This window comes from Phocoena phocoena, chromosome 3 (genome assembly GCF_963924675.1).
Source record: "Phocoena phocoena chromosome 3, mPhoPho1.1, whole genome shotgun sequence".
Taxonomy (NCBI): Eukaryota; Metazoa; Chordata; class Mammalia; order Artiodactyla; family Phocoenidae; genus Phocoena; species Phocoena phocoena.
Window position 1 is genome coordinate 91725522 of NC_089221.1, and position 18175 is coordinate 91743696.

An 18175-nucleotide genomic window follows, 5' to 3' on the forward strand; every position below is an offset into this window, starting at 1 on the left:
CTAGTCCAAGCCCCATCCTCTCCTGGTTCACGGCCACAACCTCCTATCTGGTCTCCTTGCCTCTTCTTGTGCTCTCAAGTACACTCTCCACACAGGATCCAGAGGAATGGTTTTATAAATAAGTGTCACCCTCTCTTGTGCCACTTATTTCACATCACTCTCCCTTGATCTCTCTTTCCTCCAGAGCACTAGACTTCCAGTCCCTCATCAATGTAGCTCTGGGTATGTTGCTCTTCCTTCTGCTTTGTGATGTTCTTTCCTCCTTCCTCTCCACCATTACATACACATACACACCTCTTTACATGGGTAACTCTAATCTTCAAGCCCTGGCTGCCATTTGGCATTCTCTGGGAGATTTTGTCTTCAGCAGGCCATTCTTCTCACAATTGGTTCATTCCTTCTGCCACTTGTTCCTCTGCCCCCTAGACTTCCTTTTTCATGATGGTCATCATTTCTATATACTTGCTCAAAGGTGTTCCTTAATTAGATTGTAAGCTCTGGGAGAGGGTGAAGCATGTGTGCCCAGATCTTAGTACCATATGGACATAAAGTACAGGCTCAATAAATATTTGTTGAATGAAACCATGAATCAGGAAACAGACCAAGGATTCTTAAAATCTGACATGCCTGGATTCAAGTGACCCCCCTTCTTATAATTTACAGATATGACCTTGGGCTAGCCTAACCTCTCTGTGCTTTAGTTTTCTTCTCTGAGATGATACCAGTACCTGTCTCTAGGTCTTTAGAAGAATTAAGGGATATAATACATACTAAGTAATCACCACCAACTAACTCAATAATAACCCCGTTATTTAGTCTTCCTTCCATTTCTTTTTATCTCTAATAAAAATTAAATGGATAAGAGGGTTAGCTGTGATGTTCCTTCATTCAGCTAGACCTCCTGTTGGTTAATAAATTTATAAAACTTGAGAACTAAAGCAATCATTGAGCCTCATAATGTGTACTTAGCAAAACCTGCATCTGTTCTGTCATGAGCAGAGGCTATGGTGCCGATGAGTGGGGAGTTGGGCTATTAAGAGGAACCGTAGGATAATGGCAAGGCTTTGGGTTAGAATCCTGACAAGGTCACTGGATCTCTCTAATCTTCAGCAAGTTTCTTAATAATTCGGTGCATCAGTATCTTCAAATGTAAAGATTAATGATGACATATATAAAATTTTGGTACATACTGGCTTTCAGTAAATTCTTTGTATTTTCATGAGGAGGAGGATGGTAATGATAAGAGGAAACGGATGATTAGAAAATGAGAGGGAAATATCTGTCAGGGATGGTGTAAGGATTAGGTATCATTGACATAAAATTATTAGTATATGTGTTCAACAGATGATAGCTCTGACTACTATCAAATTTGTATTACTACTGTGCATTCTTTTTCTTAATTATCTTTATCTCCCTCCACCTCCTCTCTGATTTTAAGACTAAGCAGTCTCACGTCTCTGCCCTTCAGTGTCTCTACCCCCCACACACGTTTCTTTGCAAATGCTACAAAAAGGAAGTGAAAGGAGAACCGGATATTCATTCTTCATTTGACTAGCTGCCTGATTTTGTTAGCCTGTGTTCAGTTCTTAGGTTATTAGAGTTAGAAAAGATCTTATGCCTTAAATCATCCAAAGCCCCTCATTTTACATATTGGCAGACTGAAACCCAGAGAGGCTGACAACCTTGGAGGCACTATGGTGTAGTGGCCATGAGACAAACTCTAAGACCCGAGTGTGAGTATAGCCCCCACCAGTTACGAGTTGTCTGACCTTACACAAGTCACTAAATCTTTCTGAGCTTCCTTCCATCCCTCATTTATGAATTGGAGCTAATAGTTACTAATTGATAAGGTTACGGACAGGGTTACATGAGTTTTGGGTTTTTTTTTTAAATGTTATATGTCTATAAGAATGTATTTATTGATACAAAGGAATCAGGGTGGAAATGAGGTCATGTAAGAAAGGGCCCAGGAGGGTGTCCATAGTCACCCAATTCACATGTGGTCTTTGTCTAAGGTCACAAAAGTAGTTAGAGGCTTTGAATAAGTTAGGACTTGAACATGCTTCCTGACTCCAAATAGTCTCTGCCTCATTCCAGGTCACCCCTTCTGAGCCTAGGGCTGGGGATTATTTTGGTTGTTGATCTTCCTGGCAATTTATTGTCTGTTCATCCTCACAAGCAGGGGTAAACCTCCCAGAATAGGCTACCATTGGTTTGAATTCAGTCCTGTAAACAAATCATACCCACAAGCTACTGACACCTTTACTTTGATTCTAAATAGGCTTTTACCCCAGCTCTTGGCTTATTCCTTCAAGTACCCTCAAGGGATTAGAGAGAGCTATTAACTTCATGATAGACTCATGGTATAATCATAAGGGCTATGATACTGCCCCTATTGTTTGCCATTCAATTCCCATAGAAAGAATGATGGATGTATGAACGATGCCCGTCTCCATTGATGTGTATTTTAAGCCCTGAATTCTAAGTGAAGTGAAGTACGGCCGAGAATTATTCAGATGCTGGTTCTCATTCAAAGAACTTCCAGTCTAGGGCTTCCCTGGTGGCGCAGTGGTTGAGAGTCCGCCTGCCGATGCAGGGGACACAGGTTCGTGCCCCGGTCTGGGAGGATCCCACATGCCGCGGAACGGCTGGGCCCGTGAGCCATGGCCGCTGAGCCTGCGCGCCCGGAGCCTGTGCTCCGCAACGGGAGAGGCCACAACAGTGAGAGGCCCGCGTACCGCAAAAACAAAAACAAAAACAAAGAACTTCCAGTCTACAGGCAAGGCAGGACTTGTTTCTTTGACCTCCGTGGACAAGCTATCCACCAGTTTGGGCTCTCAGGTAGCCTACGCACACCACTCTCAGATTCCTCAGCTACTGCTACCTGAAGCCATCTCTACAGTAACCTCTGGGGACTTAAAAAAATTGTTTAATGTATATTTAGTGTACTGCCAAGGAAATTAAATAAGACCTAGAAGTTCACGAGCTGAGGGGCAAGCCCAGGTCACCGTAATATCTCCCTAAGAAGACTATGGCTCTTTATCATTTCAGGTCAGAAAATTAATTGTGTTGGATCCTAAGAAAAGGCTGACTACCTTCCAAGCCCTCCAGCACCCATGGGTCACAGGTAAAGCAGCCAATTTTGTACACATGGATACAGCTCAAAAGAAGCTCCAAGAATTCAATGCCCGGCGCAAGCTCAAGGTTAGATGGCATTTATTTGTTTTATTTAAAAAAAAAAAGATTTCTCTCATATCTTGATGATCAAAGATAATTCCACTATTGTTTATCTAATACTATTATTCATCTCCTGTGGTACCAGTAAAAATCCTGCTTTGAAATCCCAACAGTGCTGGTATAAAGCCAATTGTAGTTCTGTTATCCTCTCATAAGAATTCATTGTGGGTTTTTTTGTTTTTTGGGTTTTTTTGGAGTGGGGGGCACCGTGCCACTCGGCTTGTGGGATCTTAGTGAAAGCGCTGAGTCTTAACCACTGGACTGCCAGGGAATTCCCAGAATTCATTGTTAATAAAGGGAAATGTGTTGTATGTTGAGCTTTACTCACCAAACAAATCCATTATCATTGTTTCTCATTTAATTAAGGCTGAACTGCTTGAACAGCATTGTTCAGGAAACATTTACTCAGAAAGTTGTCTACTTTCTGAATATGGAAAAATTGGGAAAAAAATTTTTAAAACTATGTTTTAGTACATAAGCAAATAGTTATACTTGGTAAAAATAATTCAAGTGATAGGGAAAATTATCTACCAAAACATATCTCTTTTTATAGAATGTATATGGAATAGAAATTAGGTGCTTTTCTCTTACTTAATGGTATTTAGGACTAGCTATACATACAGGGGATCTCAGAGAACAGCTGGGGGTCAAAAACAGTGTTCTATTCAGCAATCGCTTACAGGCTGATACAGACTAAATAAACCTGAAGGGTTCCATGGTCATATTAATTTGAAATACAGTACATTAAACAACCTTGACTTAACCAGGGATTTCTCAAACAAAGTAGACTGTGGAACTCTTTTATCTAGATAGTGCCTACTAACATCCATGGAACTAGTGTCCCATGAAACAAATACTTTGGGAAACACAATCTAAAATTTTTGAATATTGGTAATCCATGGGAAAAATGCATTTACTCAGGTTTTTGGTTGTCCAGATGATTAAATATGCTAATTTGAGATTAAACATATTTTGCTGTTCATTCTCCAAACAAGTTTTCATTAGACAATCTTGGAATAATATACTTTCAAAGATTAAACACTAACATATAATAAAAAACTCCCTAAATGCAAAATTGAAATTGAGCTCTGATTTGGGATTTTAAGTGAAAGTAACACCTGACACTTTTCTGTTTCCAATCAGGCAGCAGTAAAGGCCGTGGTGGCCTCTTCCCGGTTGGGAAGCGCCAGCAGCAGCCATGGCAGCATCCAGGAGAGCCAGAAGGCCAGCGGAGAGCCATCTCCAACACAAGATGGCAATGAAGATGTTAAAGCTATTCCGGAAGGAGTGAAAATTCAAGGAGATGGGGCCCAAGTGGCAGTTGAGGGGGCAGAGGCTGAGCTGATGAAGGTGCAGGCCATAGAGAAAGTTAAAGATGCTGAAATAAATGCTGCTGAGGCCACCAAGATGGTGCCCGAGGCATTAGAGGATGGGATAAAGGAGGCTGACCCAGAAATAGAGGAGGGCCTAGTGGAGGAAAAGCTGAAGACTGTTGAGGAAGCAGCAGCCCCCAAAGAAGGGCAAGAAAACCCTGCTCTGGAATTTGGAGCTCAGCAGAATGATGTGATCCTGCCAGAGTATTAAAAGGCTTCCTTCCATCTGGGAGCCAAATCCTGGCACTTTATGCATTTTGTCCTTCAGCAAGGAAGGTGGGGAAGCATGATATGCACTATAGTGATTCTGTTTTTAAGGTGCAAAAAAATACATATATATCAGTTGGTAATCCTAACTTCAATGCATGTGACTGCTTTATGAAAAAATAGTGTCTTCTATGGTATGTAATGGATACCAAATACCTACTGATGAATTAAATTTGAAATTGCAAGTAAACACAACATAACATTTAAAAACATACATTTTCAGGGACCAGTAGCACACATTTGAAGTAAATAGTAACAAATTGTTTTTGCTTTGAAAACCTAGCCAGCCTACACCCTTTGGATTTCTTTACAAGGACTGTTGCCCAGCTAATACTAGGTAGAGCTATAAGATGTATTCCCATGACATTCACAGTCTTTTCAGTAATGTGTTCAAACTGTTTACGAGAAGATGGTTAGGTTATAGTTGTATGGTATGTGCAAAAAAAAAAAAAAATCCACTTATAATGGTAAGAAACTGAAGCATGCTTTAAGGGCTATGAAACCATATGCCCCTAAAGCTTGTGTGCAGAATGTTTTTTTATCTTGTCTTTATTTATACACACCATATTACTAATAACCAAAAACATTCTATTACAAATTCCTGCCATTTTACGGTCCTAAAAAAATTATTTTACAGACTCACGCTGAGGAATTTATTCTTTCCTTCACCTGCTCTCTAACAAGAAGTCCTTCTGATGGACAACACTTAGGGGTGGAATAAAGAAATTTAGTGAAGAAAAGGAGGTAAGACTGGGACTTAGACTAATAAAGACTGACTCCTTGTCATTTTTCAGATAAAATTGAATTTATTCACAAGCTTGTACAATTTTAAAGATAGGAACACTTTTATGGATAAACTCTATACTTAACCAAGGTTCAGATATTTAGAAAAGTCTACACCAAAGGCTGGTGCCAAAATGTCTGAACAGAGTGGGAATAATATCCCATTGTAAGATCATCCATTATTGACTTTAGTATAGTAAGGAAACCTTTGTTTTTGTAAAAGTCCTTTTTTTCCTTCAACTGATGGTTATTTAGATATACGGCTTATGGACTAAAGATATTTCTGAAAAGCTAGTATATCTTTTTCTCATACTTGGAATGGAAGCACCCATAATTTACAATGTATTTTTGAAAGTTTCCATGTCCAGAAATGTAGGACAATGCAGCTTTTAATTTACTTTAGTAAACAAAAACAAAAAGAAACAATGAAAAAAACACTGATTTCATATCAGACTCTTGAGAAGCTGTAACATTAGACCTAATACATTACCATGATTTTTTTCAAAATATTTTTCTTTGGTTTTCATATAAACACTTTTCCCTTATAAAAATCACAGTTAAATTCCAAATACCTCAGATTTATTTCTAGCTTGAGCTTAAATGAACATTTTTATCAAATTAATTATGCAGCATATTTTAGTAGGTTTCCTTAATTTTAAAAAAGGATTATTTTCAGGCCAAAATTATGGATAAAAATGACTATCACATAAAAATCCTCCTCAAAAATAGAGATCTTAAATTTTTTGGGCTCTTCCTCAGAAATATTAAATTAGAAAATTAAATTAAACCTCTGGTTTCTGGGGACTATTCGACCTAGGAGACATTCTTCTTTCCAAGTGCAAATCTTCCTTTACTACTGTTCTCATGAGAAGAAAATAAGGTAGAACTTCTTGCCTTCCATAATATAGGGACCTGACAGATCACTGAGGTGGAGGAAAAAGCCCTTAAGGGCATATCATCTGGACTCAGAGAAGGATTTTTTGTTTCATTTTATCTTTATTAATTAGTAGAGAGTACTTATCTTCTTCTCTTCTGTTTCCCTCCTTCTTTATTCTCTCAGAATTTCCATTTTAGCTATTATAAGGGGCTCACTAGTTTCAAACTTTAAGAATGCCTTCTTCCCCAAGCATTAAGATTTCTATTTTAAAAGACCAGTTGCCTGGTATACTTTTCCCAAAGAGACTTAACAGGTGTATATGGTGAGGCATATATGGTAAGTGTCCCATATATTGGAAAAGGGAAGAAGAGAGGGAAAGGAATCTTAATGGAAAGTGGCAATACTAATAGGAAGATGAGAACACATTGTCCCTCCCAGCCCACTTCCATATTGTCCCAAGGATAGTGGTTATATCATCCCAACATTCAGGGCTGATTGCAGTGGTTGGACCTGCAGACTGTGTAGTGTGAAGAGCACTGCAAATGCCAAGGCCAGTGTGTGCTTAAGAATTTACCCATTTAAGTGAGTACACATGCCTATTCCCTGTGAGGGTGTGAGCGTAATTTCCTCTTTTTAACCCATAAATTGCACTCTCTAAAAATCAGCAGGAGTTTTAAATTTTGACTTGTAGGTTAAAGATTAAGTCCTGATAATGCCTAAGTGACTGAGTTAGTCATTTCAGTGGAAAACAAGTCAAAGCTTCACAAAAATCGGGCATTTCAGCCAAATGATTCAACCTAGGGTTTCACAGAGATGCTATTTAAGTTAGGATAGTTAAATTAACATTTTTGAAAAAACAGTAAACATTTATATTGCTTGTTAAAATGGATATATTATCTATCTCAAAGATTACTTATTTATAATAATAGACTAATGCAGATAGAACCTTAATTTGATGAACTATTTCATAATGTTTCCTTTAATTGACACTATAGTCACAAAGCAAATAATTAAGGGAATTTCAGCAAACAATACATTTTGCATTTTAGAGATGACAGTTATTACATTATTGATTTTTGTTCTCAGATAAGTTCAGATACATAGGATAAACCAGACTATTTTGCCATAGAGAAGGACAATCTTGAATTATTTCTCCCATTTAAAAAGTCTAATTGGAATCCCAGTGGTTTTTCTCAAACCGTAAGAGCTCATTTGTCCCATGAACACATAAATAAGGTAGAAATTAGAATAATATGGTTGTAGAAGTTATAGTCTAGAACAAGTGCTGCCTAATATAGATGATACAAACCACATATGTAATTTAAAATTTTCTCCTAGCCACATTTTAAAAAGTAAAAAGAAAAAAAAAGCTGGTAAAATTAACTGTATTTTAATCCAATATATCCATACTATTATTCCAATACATAATCAATATGAAAAATTAACAAGACCTTTTAAATTTTTTATTTTTGTACTAAGTTTTCAAAAGAAGGATTATGTTACACCTTGAGTACATCAAGTGCTCAACAGCCACATGTGACTAGTGGCTACAGTGGAACTAGAAGAGCGCTGGTCTAGAGCACTTTCAAAGCAAAATGACAGACAAATTTCTATGCTTAGATTTGAGCTGCCTCAGTTTTCCACACTGATGAGTTGGTAGGAGGCCAAAAAGAAAATGTTTCAGAAATGTCATAGACTGAAATGAGTAAAAACTCTGTTGGCCACGTCTACTTATTCACGTGCTTCAGAGGAGAAGTGTTTCCCAGCATGACTGTTAGAGAACGTTCCTGGGCATTGGCAAGTTGTCCGTTGGCTACAGTTCCTCTCTTTGGGCCCTGGAATCTTGACTACAGGCTAGCGTCTCCTGAGTACTGCCATGAAGCCAATCGTGTTCTCACATACCAAAATCTTCTGCGGGCGAACCATGTGTCCTCATTCAGGAAGGGCTGCACACAGAATCTTAGTGGGATTTCGTAGGCCTGGCCACCAACAAGACTGGACACCATCCTTGTATTGCAGGCAATATTGTTTATAGAAATCTTCTGAAATATACCAAATTTGCATGATAAAGACTGTATGATGAGGATGATATCACCCCAGTTATCCCTAAAATGAGAATATGACCATCCGCTGGCATTTTTTATATTTCCTTAGAAGAGTTTAATCAACTCTGCCATTACACATGGATTCAAAAGAATTTTTGGAATTTTCTTACATATTGCTATTTTAGAATAAACCTCAAGGTTCTATAGCCATTTTTAGTGGCAGACTTTAAAAGAAAAGAACAGTTTGCCTTTTACTGTGACCTCAGTTACATAGTATTTTAAACATATTTTGTAATTTAGAATGTTTAGCAATCCCTGTTTCCAGTTGCACATGAAAGGTAACTGCTTGAAGATTGCCTATCGACTGAAAATTTGGAGAAAGCCATTTTGTTTCATAATTCAGTTGTTTCACAGAAGCATCTGGTTGCATTTCAAATCGGAAAATAAAAGAAGTAAATGCCAAAAAAGGCAAAGGATAAAATCAGTAAATCATTTATTCTGTTTTAGGATTGTCTTTGCAAAGCAAATGCAAAAACAAGTCAAAAAAGTGAATCAGCACTAGGTTTTTCTTGATGAGGCTGACTCCACATAAATTGACGTAAATATACTGAGAAGAGTCAATTATATAATTACAGTGGCATTATGTAATTTACTTGTCATTGCAGAGTATTCAGTCTGGTTATCTAGGTCTACTTTAGCTGGTGCAAACTTTTCCGACATCTACTTACATAATAGGATTTGTAATATCCTTGTAATTACTGCCTATTAGGTCATATTTAAATTTCCTTAATGTTCAGCACTGATATGTCTCTGATCAAGGTAGTTGCTAACATTTGAGCATTTACTGGTTAAATACTGCTTACTGGTTAGACTCTATGTGTGTCTTCACGTTTTTGTTTTTTAACGTTTATGCACATATAATCTCAATATTGGTATAATATTCATAACCACATGTTAAGCAGAAATGTAACCAATAATTTTCTATAAAACTTTTTCAAAGTTCTTTTCTTCCCCTGGCACAACTCAGGGTGAGTTTCTGGCTCCTTGACAAATAGAAGAACCTAAAAGATCACTGGAGAGATACCAGCTATCCACCCATAGTAACCAAGCTCAGCATTTCTTCTTTCTATATCCTGATCTGTTAAGGGCCAGTTTTTGTCATCATTACTTTCAAATATCACCTGAGATCAGATAATATAGTCTCAGCTCACATAGCCCAACCATTTATATACTTTTCTTGGAGAGCAATAACAAACTTGACTAATTTATGTTTGCTTGTTTAAAATTCTAATTTTCACACACTCTCTGTGGTGTACTCTAGAGGCTTTGATTGTGTGATTTTAACTTCCTTCGAGATTCAGTCTTTTCTCTGTCACCTGGCCCAGAGGTCTACCTAGGACAAGGAGGAAGCCTTGCCATGAGAGTGGACCATGTGAGTCCTTGACAGGAATCAGACATTGCTCTAGTGAAGACTCAAGGCATCTGTCTTGGTTGAGCTCAGATGAGCCAAATGGGAAGCACCTCTTCCAGTGATACTGTTTGAATATTGGTACAGTGCCATTAGTCGGTAATGGAAAATGAGATTTCACCAATCATTTGCTCTTCCCATGACTTGGTTTGCTACCACTTATCCCAGATCAATGTTTTCTTCCATCCCTATGGCCATCAAGCTGCCCTCTCGAATTTTGAAGTCCTCTAAAATCCTGGAAAGAGTATCCCAGACTGGTCGAAGAAATATGAAGTCTTTGGTGGCCCAGAATTTAGTCTGAAACTCTAAACAGCAATGCTAAGACAGCAAAATCATACTGTTCTTCTTAACTAGTTGCTTTCAGCACATTTTGAAAACTGACCTGGAATACCCACGGATATGGAATATTTATATCTGCGTAGCCTTTTCTGTGAGTCAGTGTGTTAAAAATGACAGATAGTTAGGGTTTCCCTGGTGGCGCAGTGGTTGAGAGTCCGCCTGCCGATGCAGGGAACGTGGGTTCGTGCCCCGGTCTGGGAAGATCCCACATGCCGCGGAGCGGCTGGGCCCGTGAGCCATGGCCGCTGAGCCTGCGTGTCTGGAGCCTGTGCTCCGCAGTGGCAGAGGCCACAACAGTGAGAGGCCCACGTACCACAAAAAAAAAAAAAAAAAAAATGACAGATAGTTAATCTTCAGTCAGATTATATAATATTTATTTTCCATTTAAAAGATTATTTGGGGCTACTCAAATATAACAGGCTTCATATTAGAATTTTTGAAAGCTGTTGTTTTCCCTAAGCACTCTCTCACTCTGACAATCAGTTGTGGGTGATAAAAATTTACTAAGTTTGTCCTTTCTTTGTCCTTTCCTTGATACATGTATGGTAGTTAATCTGGTTTGTAAAGGATACAAGTAAGAATGACTATAAAGTGACAACTGTCGTCTCATAACTGCCTCCTTTTAACTTGACCTATTTTTATAGCCTATCATGTAGCTAATATACAGTAGCATACAAATAGCATATTCATGAGTATGATTTTTATTGTCAAGATTATTTCAGAAGTTCCCAAAATGTTTATATTCATGCACCCTTAATTTCAGTAATATTTTCATGACCCCCACCTACCAAGCCAAAAGAATTACCTAACATGCCCATTTTTTAAGTAGTTAGGTCCAAACAACATAATAGTAGTAGTGCATTCCATGTCTGACTGATGTTGCTGTGTGTTTCCCTTGACATGTTAAAATGTCCTCTGAGTTTACTGAGTGGGAACAGCAGACAGGTGACAGACAAAAGGGATTATTAGTAAACAAGTTAGGGGCTAATGTTTATACTCTTTCTTATTTGAATGACAATCATTCTTTTATCTATGGTCTTTGTGATATACACATAAAATTTACAAGTGCATTTTTAAAAAGTAATTTCCACATAACTACCCAAGGAAATAAAGTTAAATCTCCAAAGATCAGTTTTCAAGAGTCAGGCAAACTATAGGTCACGGACCAAATCCATCAGAGCGCTGTTTTATAAAGTTTTATCAGAACACAACCATGCTCATTTATTTATACATTGGCTATGGCTGCTTTCATGCTACTAGGACAGAGTGGAGTCGTTTCAACAGAGACTGTATGGCCCAGAAAAGCCTAAAATGTTTATCTGGCCTTTTACAGAAAATAATTGATGACCCTGGTTTTTCATGGCACCCTGCCTTTTTGGTAACATCTAGGAATACAGATTCCCATATTCCAGATTTCTTCTCCTTAGCTTAGGGTTCTTATCCCATTTGCTTCTTAGGAAGTTAGGAGAGGATTGTTTCTGTACAGATGGTCTCAACAATAATTTTGCTGGAAGTACAACTTAACAGTAAAATTTCCCTACAGAACTAAAAATTCAAAATTGCATCATTCCTGAAAAGAAAAGTTTAGAGTACAAATTGACTTGTTTAAGACAGAGGAATTAGAAAGATTTCTAGCACATCAAGCACGTTTTAGAAATTTGATCCTTTTATTTAAAATCATGTAAATGACATTTTGTATTCCCCACATTTAAGTCAATCTGCAGCTGTTACTTAGTAAGCCAAGAAATGAGAGCCCCCTTTGGTTCTGAATCCTTCAGAATATTTTCAAGTAATTAATACCAATTGGATTTTCATTTAATCATTTTTAGGAAATAACATGCTTTATTATGTGGCATTCTATGATAATGACTTGCTTATCAGTAGCTCAGGAAATAGGCAAATAGCCAACTTTTTAATGTAAGAAAGCTACTTTCCAATCCCTGTGTTTTTCTGAGTGTTGTATATTTCACTTCTTTGGAAAGAGAAGGCCTGGAGCAAATAAATGCTTTCCTTTCCTTTTCTTACATATTTAGAAATTCAAGAGGGGCCCTTTTCTTAGTCTATTTCTGTCACAGAGAAGTTATTCATTCCACAATATTTGCCTTAAGGGAAGCAGGTGGCCCAGATATTGAGAATGTAGGCATGCATGACCTTTGTGTTCGACTTTGAACATCTATAGCCAAAAGGTTACAAATGAGACATTGAGTAGAAAACCTATTATCAGCTTATTATTAGGAATACCTAAAATTATATCATGACTCTAATTAAATAATATATTGTTTTCTTTAAACTGTTGCAGCAATCAATATGATGTAGCCACTGGATACACTATAGAACTCAGGAAAAAAAGAGATGAATCATCTGCCTGCTCCTCATGGTTGATGTGAGTAGGAGGGAGACTTTACCGGAATGGAAGAGGGAAAAGGTAAAATGTAGATTAGGATTCCACATTCCCACCTACCCATTTTTCTTGATTGCTCAGGGTTTGAAGGCAGTTGTTAACGGACTAAACTTATCATTTTAAAATTTCTCTCAATATCTGGGTCACCAGCTTCCCTTAGAAATGAGTAAACCAAAGCCAGTAGCTAATTCTCCTCCCAGAGTAAAAAACTAAACAGTGTAGTTTAGGGAATATTATGCCTACATCGCAAGCACACTTTAAGGAGATGATTCGGTGATTCTGAAGCTTTCTAGGAGCAGCGCACGCCAGGGACCCATTTTCTCAGTAAACATTCATTGAAAAACAATTACGTACAATGAAAGAGTCAGAGTTGAATTAAACCCATGCTACCCTCTAGGATTGAGCTTTGTCGTTGGAGAGAAAAAACAAGTGTACGTATAGCCTGTGCTAAATCTAGGCAGGCAGTAAGCCCTCCAGGGATGGAAAGCAGGAAAAGCTCCCCTTCGCTTGGAATGATCAAGGGGAGCTTCCTGGGAATATAAAGGGAATATAAAGGATGGGGAGAACCTTTGCAGGTAGGGAGGAGGAAGGCAGAACATTTGGCTGAGAAATCTGCAGAGTGGAGGAATGTGTTGAAGGAACAATGCTGGGTGTGAAAGACTGAAATCTGCAGGGAAGTGTTGCTAAGTCTGCCTAAGAGTATCAGATCTTGTGCAAAGTTGAATTAGACTTCTTCACCCCTTTCTTACTCTGGGTAGACATTTGTGCAGCATTTCCTCAGAGCATGTAGCCCTCTGTGATCTCCTACATACGTGGCTAATCTGGTGTGTCCCCAAGCAGAATAAAAATCACCCAACACATCAAAGACATTGTTGCAAGTCACCAGTTGAAATAAAGCTTCAGTCACTAAAAGCAAAAACTGCACTGGCGAGATCTCTACTGACAAAGCAGAGTAAAAGAAGATACGTGATTATTTGAGTAACTTTGGCAAAACTCCAGTATCCGAATAACTCCCGGTGACCAGAAAATCACCTAACTACTTGCTAAAGCTTTGCCAATGGAGGCCACGTCAAGGTTACTTCTTTCACAGTTATTTTAACCTTTTAAATTATCTGACCTGAAAGGGCAATTCCCGCAGGATCTAAGATAGAATTATACCTGAAAGTTTAGACTTCAAAAGACAACCTGTGTTAAGCCTCAGACAATGAAATTTAAAATCTTCGGAGCTGCTTTCCCCAAACTTCAAGCCGATCCTGTGAAGTCCTTTCGTCTCCATCTCTCCCTTTTGCCCCTTTATACACCTTTCTATAATTTCCTTTTTATATCACTCATTGCAGGCAGTATTTTACATCCATCTTCAAGAAACTTTTAAAAACATAATCATTACAGTATATATACTTCTAGTTGTCTTGCCACTTTGCTTGTTTCAGATAATGTCTGTGATTAGTAACTGGCTATATTATTCGGGCAAATGAAACGAAGAAAGGGACAACGGTTGAACATCATCTGAGTGATGGAAGAGGGGTTAAGACGTAGAGATACTGTAGGGGTACAGAAAACACAACTTAGCAGGCGTTGAGAAAGGAATACTACTTACTAGGGTTTTCAGACTTAGGTGACAGTATCTGGTATGTCTTTTCTAGTTTTTCCTAGAGGAGAAATCTGTACTGCTGCGTTGTCGAAAGTTTTCTGGACTAAAAGGACATAAGCAGCTCAACGGCAGCTTGGAGGATTAGATAATGGAATACCACTCTATACAGGAAACCTACATCTCCACTAGTTTAGACTGCAAATCATTAGCCAAAAACAAATGCATATAGGATTTGGAGGACAAAGACGAAGTGTAAATACTGCAGTTTACACCACCAAGATCATAGGCTGCCTTCCCAATTTCTGACTGAAAAGTACTGGAAAAGGAGCTGTGAACATTTCATTTTTAAAACCTGTCGAAATGGTGCTATTGACTCCTTAATACAAAGATGTATTACAATATTTTTTAGGTAAACATATAAGTCTGACCTGGCCATAAATGTAAATATAGAGAATGTTTACAGAGAATTCATCAAAATCATGCCCGTTTGCTTTTGACTGAGCTACTGTTTTGTTCGATGGCAGTGACTGACAGTCCCTGCTTCCAGCATATGGGACACATCAGAGTCACTGGCTCTCAGCTGCCCAAAGCCTGGGGTAGACAACATGACAGCCACAGACAACTGGCTTCTTCTTGGATTCAGGTTAGACAACCCAAGTAAATGAGTAAACATGCTCATTTTTTGGTGTTTCCCAGGAACATAAACGGAAGAATATGTGACATGAGGCAAAATGGATGTTGGGAGACTGTTGAAATTGACCTTAGTGAGGGCCAATGTTGCTTTGTGTAAGTTCATTCAGATTTGTCAGAGCATGCCAAAAGAAGCATACACCTTACTGCTGGGAAACTTGTAAAGCAATCTGCATGTATGGTATGATAATAAATCATCTAAGAGCCCACCAATACTTTGCATTCCGTGATTTGAAATGTTAGCACAATTCGAGAGTGACACAATGGACATTTTCCTTATATCTGAAATATGAAGTCGAAGCATTTCTTGATTGTTTTTCCATTCTCTCAGGCAACATTATACTTTGAGTTTCACAGCATTTTTAATATTATACAGTGATGTCATAAAATCATAAAGTTAAAAGGGGATCTTAGTAATCATTTAACCCAACAAGCTCATCTTATTAAAGAGAAGTAACACCCAGAGAGGTAATGACTTATCTAAGATTGCAGTTAGTGGCTCAGAAGAGATCTGGGTTGCCCATCTCCTAGTCCAGTGCTCTCACGACTGAGAAGTCAATTCACTGGATACAAAGTCAATCCAGGGATTCATATAAAAATTGATTTTCATTATAAAAATATGAAAATACAGAAAAGTAGATTACCATAAGAACGCCTTCCAAAGACAAGCATTGTCTTTTTTTAAATCTTGCACTAGTTTATTTTTTTCTTACAGACTTTAATCATATTGTAACTTTTTCATGTCAACCTACCACTACAGCAGGCATTTTTTGTATAATCTTCAGAAACAATTTTGATAGCTGCATAATAATCCATTCTCAATTCTTTTTCTTTTCTCAGTTAACACTACATAAAGCTTTTTTCTGAGTTTGGGGAAATCTATCCTAAGGAAATAATCCTAACGTGGAATTGTCGGGCCAAATGATATTCAGTGGTCCCTTCATTATGATGCTTTCAAACCTGCAGGACCTGAGAATGAAAGGGAAAAACCTTTATGTTCCCTCCTAAGAAGCTGATTGTTAGCAACAATAGTTGTAAAAAGAACTAAAAGTCTTTCTTGAGCTTGGCCACCCAATCAGTTAGCAAACATTTGTGTGAAATATTGGGGGGAAGGCATAATATGTCAGTGAGGTTCACTCTCAGAATTGCAGCTTGCTACTAACTACTACTAGGTCCAAAATCCTCACCTAAACAATGACTTCTGAATTGAGGGAAATGCTAGAGGAAAACAAAAACCTCTCCCATCTGCAAGTCCATTTTTGACTAGATGAAACATCTTTTTATTTCAACCTGGTTTTGCACAATCTCTGGACTACTTCCTTTAATAAAAAACCAGCTGCTTGTACTTAAGGAATGTCACTAAAGCAAAACCTAAGAAGGAAGGTAAAGCTCCTGAAAAAGAACAGTACCATCCAAATAATGAGTAAAAAGCCAGTTTTGGTATTTGTACACTAAGCTTCCTCCATAATTTTTATTGGCAGAATACTACACCCCACTAATCACCTGTACAGCTAACACAAGTAACATGGATCCACCCTCTATCTCCTGGGATACATTTGCATTTCATATTTTCCAGCAATTTTCTGTCATCTCCTGGTCTAGAAGTCTTCATCCATAGTGGACCCTTTGCTCCAGAGGAGTAGAAATGGTGTACTATAGACATAAGTCATTCACATCGGATGCCATATGACACCAACCATTAATTAACAACCTTCCGAGGAAGCTCCATCACCTCATTACCTCAATGACGGACAGCTATGTAGAATCTGCCATACGGAAGGGGCCCAATCAATGTTTCATGGAGGAGTGAAGGGCTACTTTGCTATTTTCATTTCTGTTTTGTGAGTCTATCATTTTCCTATTGACATTTAAAGGAGCTCTATACACACTTTCCAGAGGTGACCCACTGAGAGATGCTATGATTGGCTCGCCAGAGTCATTACCAACCCTTTCTCCAAGAGGCTGGAAATACTTGCCTTCCCAGCTAGTGGTAGTCACGTGACCCAGACTACTAGAAAGAAAAGCTATTGGAGGCTCTGGAAAAGCTTTTACTTTCCTGATAAAAGAGACGGATGAGTAGTGCCATGCCTTCCCCTGCTTCTTCTTTACTTGAATGCACATGTAATTTCCAGGGCTAGCTGGTCACCTTATCATATCTGAGGGAAGGATGAGAACTGAAGAAACACTGGCCCTGACATGCTAATACTAATAATTACCAACATCCAGATATTTTATTAAATGAGGAAAATAACTCCCTATTTGGTTTGTTTTTTGTGTGTTTTTTTTATTTTTGGTTTTTTGTTTGTTTGTTTGTGTTTTTGGCCACACCGCACAGCTTATGGGATCTTAGTGCCCCGACCAAGGGATTGAACCCTCAGCAGGTTCAATCAGTCCTAACCACTGGACCGCCAGGGAATTCCCTACTCTATATTTGTTTAAACCACTTAATAGTCATATTTCCTACTGCCTATTTCCCACAGCATCCATAACTGCTTTCTTATAATATAGATCAACAGTTCCTTTGTAATCACTTCCACCTTTTTTCAACTCCAAAGGAAATCATCACTACAATTGCTAATCAAGTTAGTACAATTATTTTAAAATGTATACAATAAACCTTACCTATATGTTACAGTGGTAAGAGCAGAATATGTCATCATCCTTGCTATATAACAGCAAATCAAAATTCAGCAGTATTGTGGCTAATATTATATGAGACATTGGCAGGGGATTAGCATATGCATTGTTAATCTTAATTTTCCAGTTTATATTTTTCTTTTGTAAGAGTTCAGGAAGCTAAACTACATACTTTAAATTCAGATAAGGTTAAAGCAACTTAGTATAAATGGTCAATACACAAGTGTCTAGAAATTTTATTCTGATATATTTCATAGAAATTTTAAAATAAATACACATTTTATTATATTAATGCATGCTCTCATTAGTTTAATGAAGGTTCCAGCTTTACACATTGGCACATAAAAGAAATATAAACTTCTTAAAAATGAAATCTATATATAGTATAGCTCTTATTGAATTGCAAGAGATGAATTTTTATTTAACCATACATGTAAATCTTTGGAAACAACAAAATAATACAGAAA

The 18175-nt window shown here is 37.8% G+C and overlaps 1 protein-coding gene across 1 annotated transcript in view; it reads left to right on the forward strand.

Moving 5' to 3' along the window:
- CAMK4 (calcium/calmodulin dependent protein kinase IV) overlaps positions 1 to 4821 on the forward strand; it is a 216223-nt gene extending 211402 nt beyond the window's left edge. The window contains exons 10-11 of the mRNA XM_065875298.1: positions 3052 to 3204; positions 4381 to 4821. Of these exons, the coding sequence (XP_065731370.1) occupies positions 3052 to 3204; positions 4381 to 4821 (594 nt within the window). The remainder of the gene's footprint in view (positions 1 to 3051; positions 3205 to 4380) is intronic.
- The last annotated feature ends 13354 nt before the right edge of the window (positions 4822 to 18175 follow it).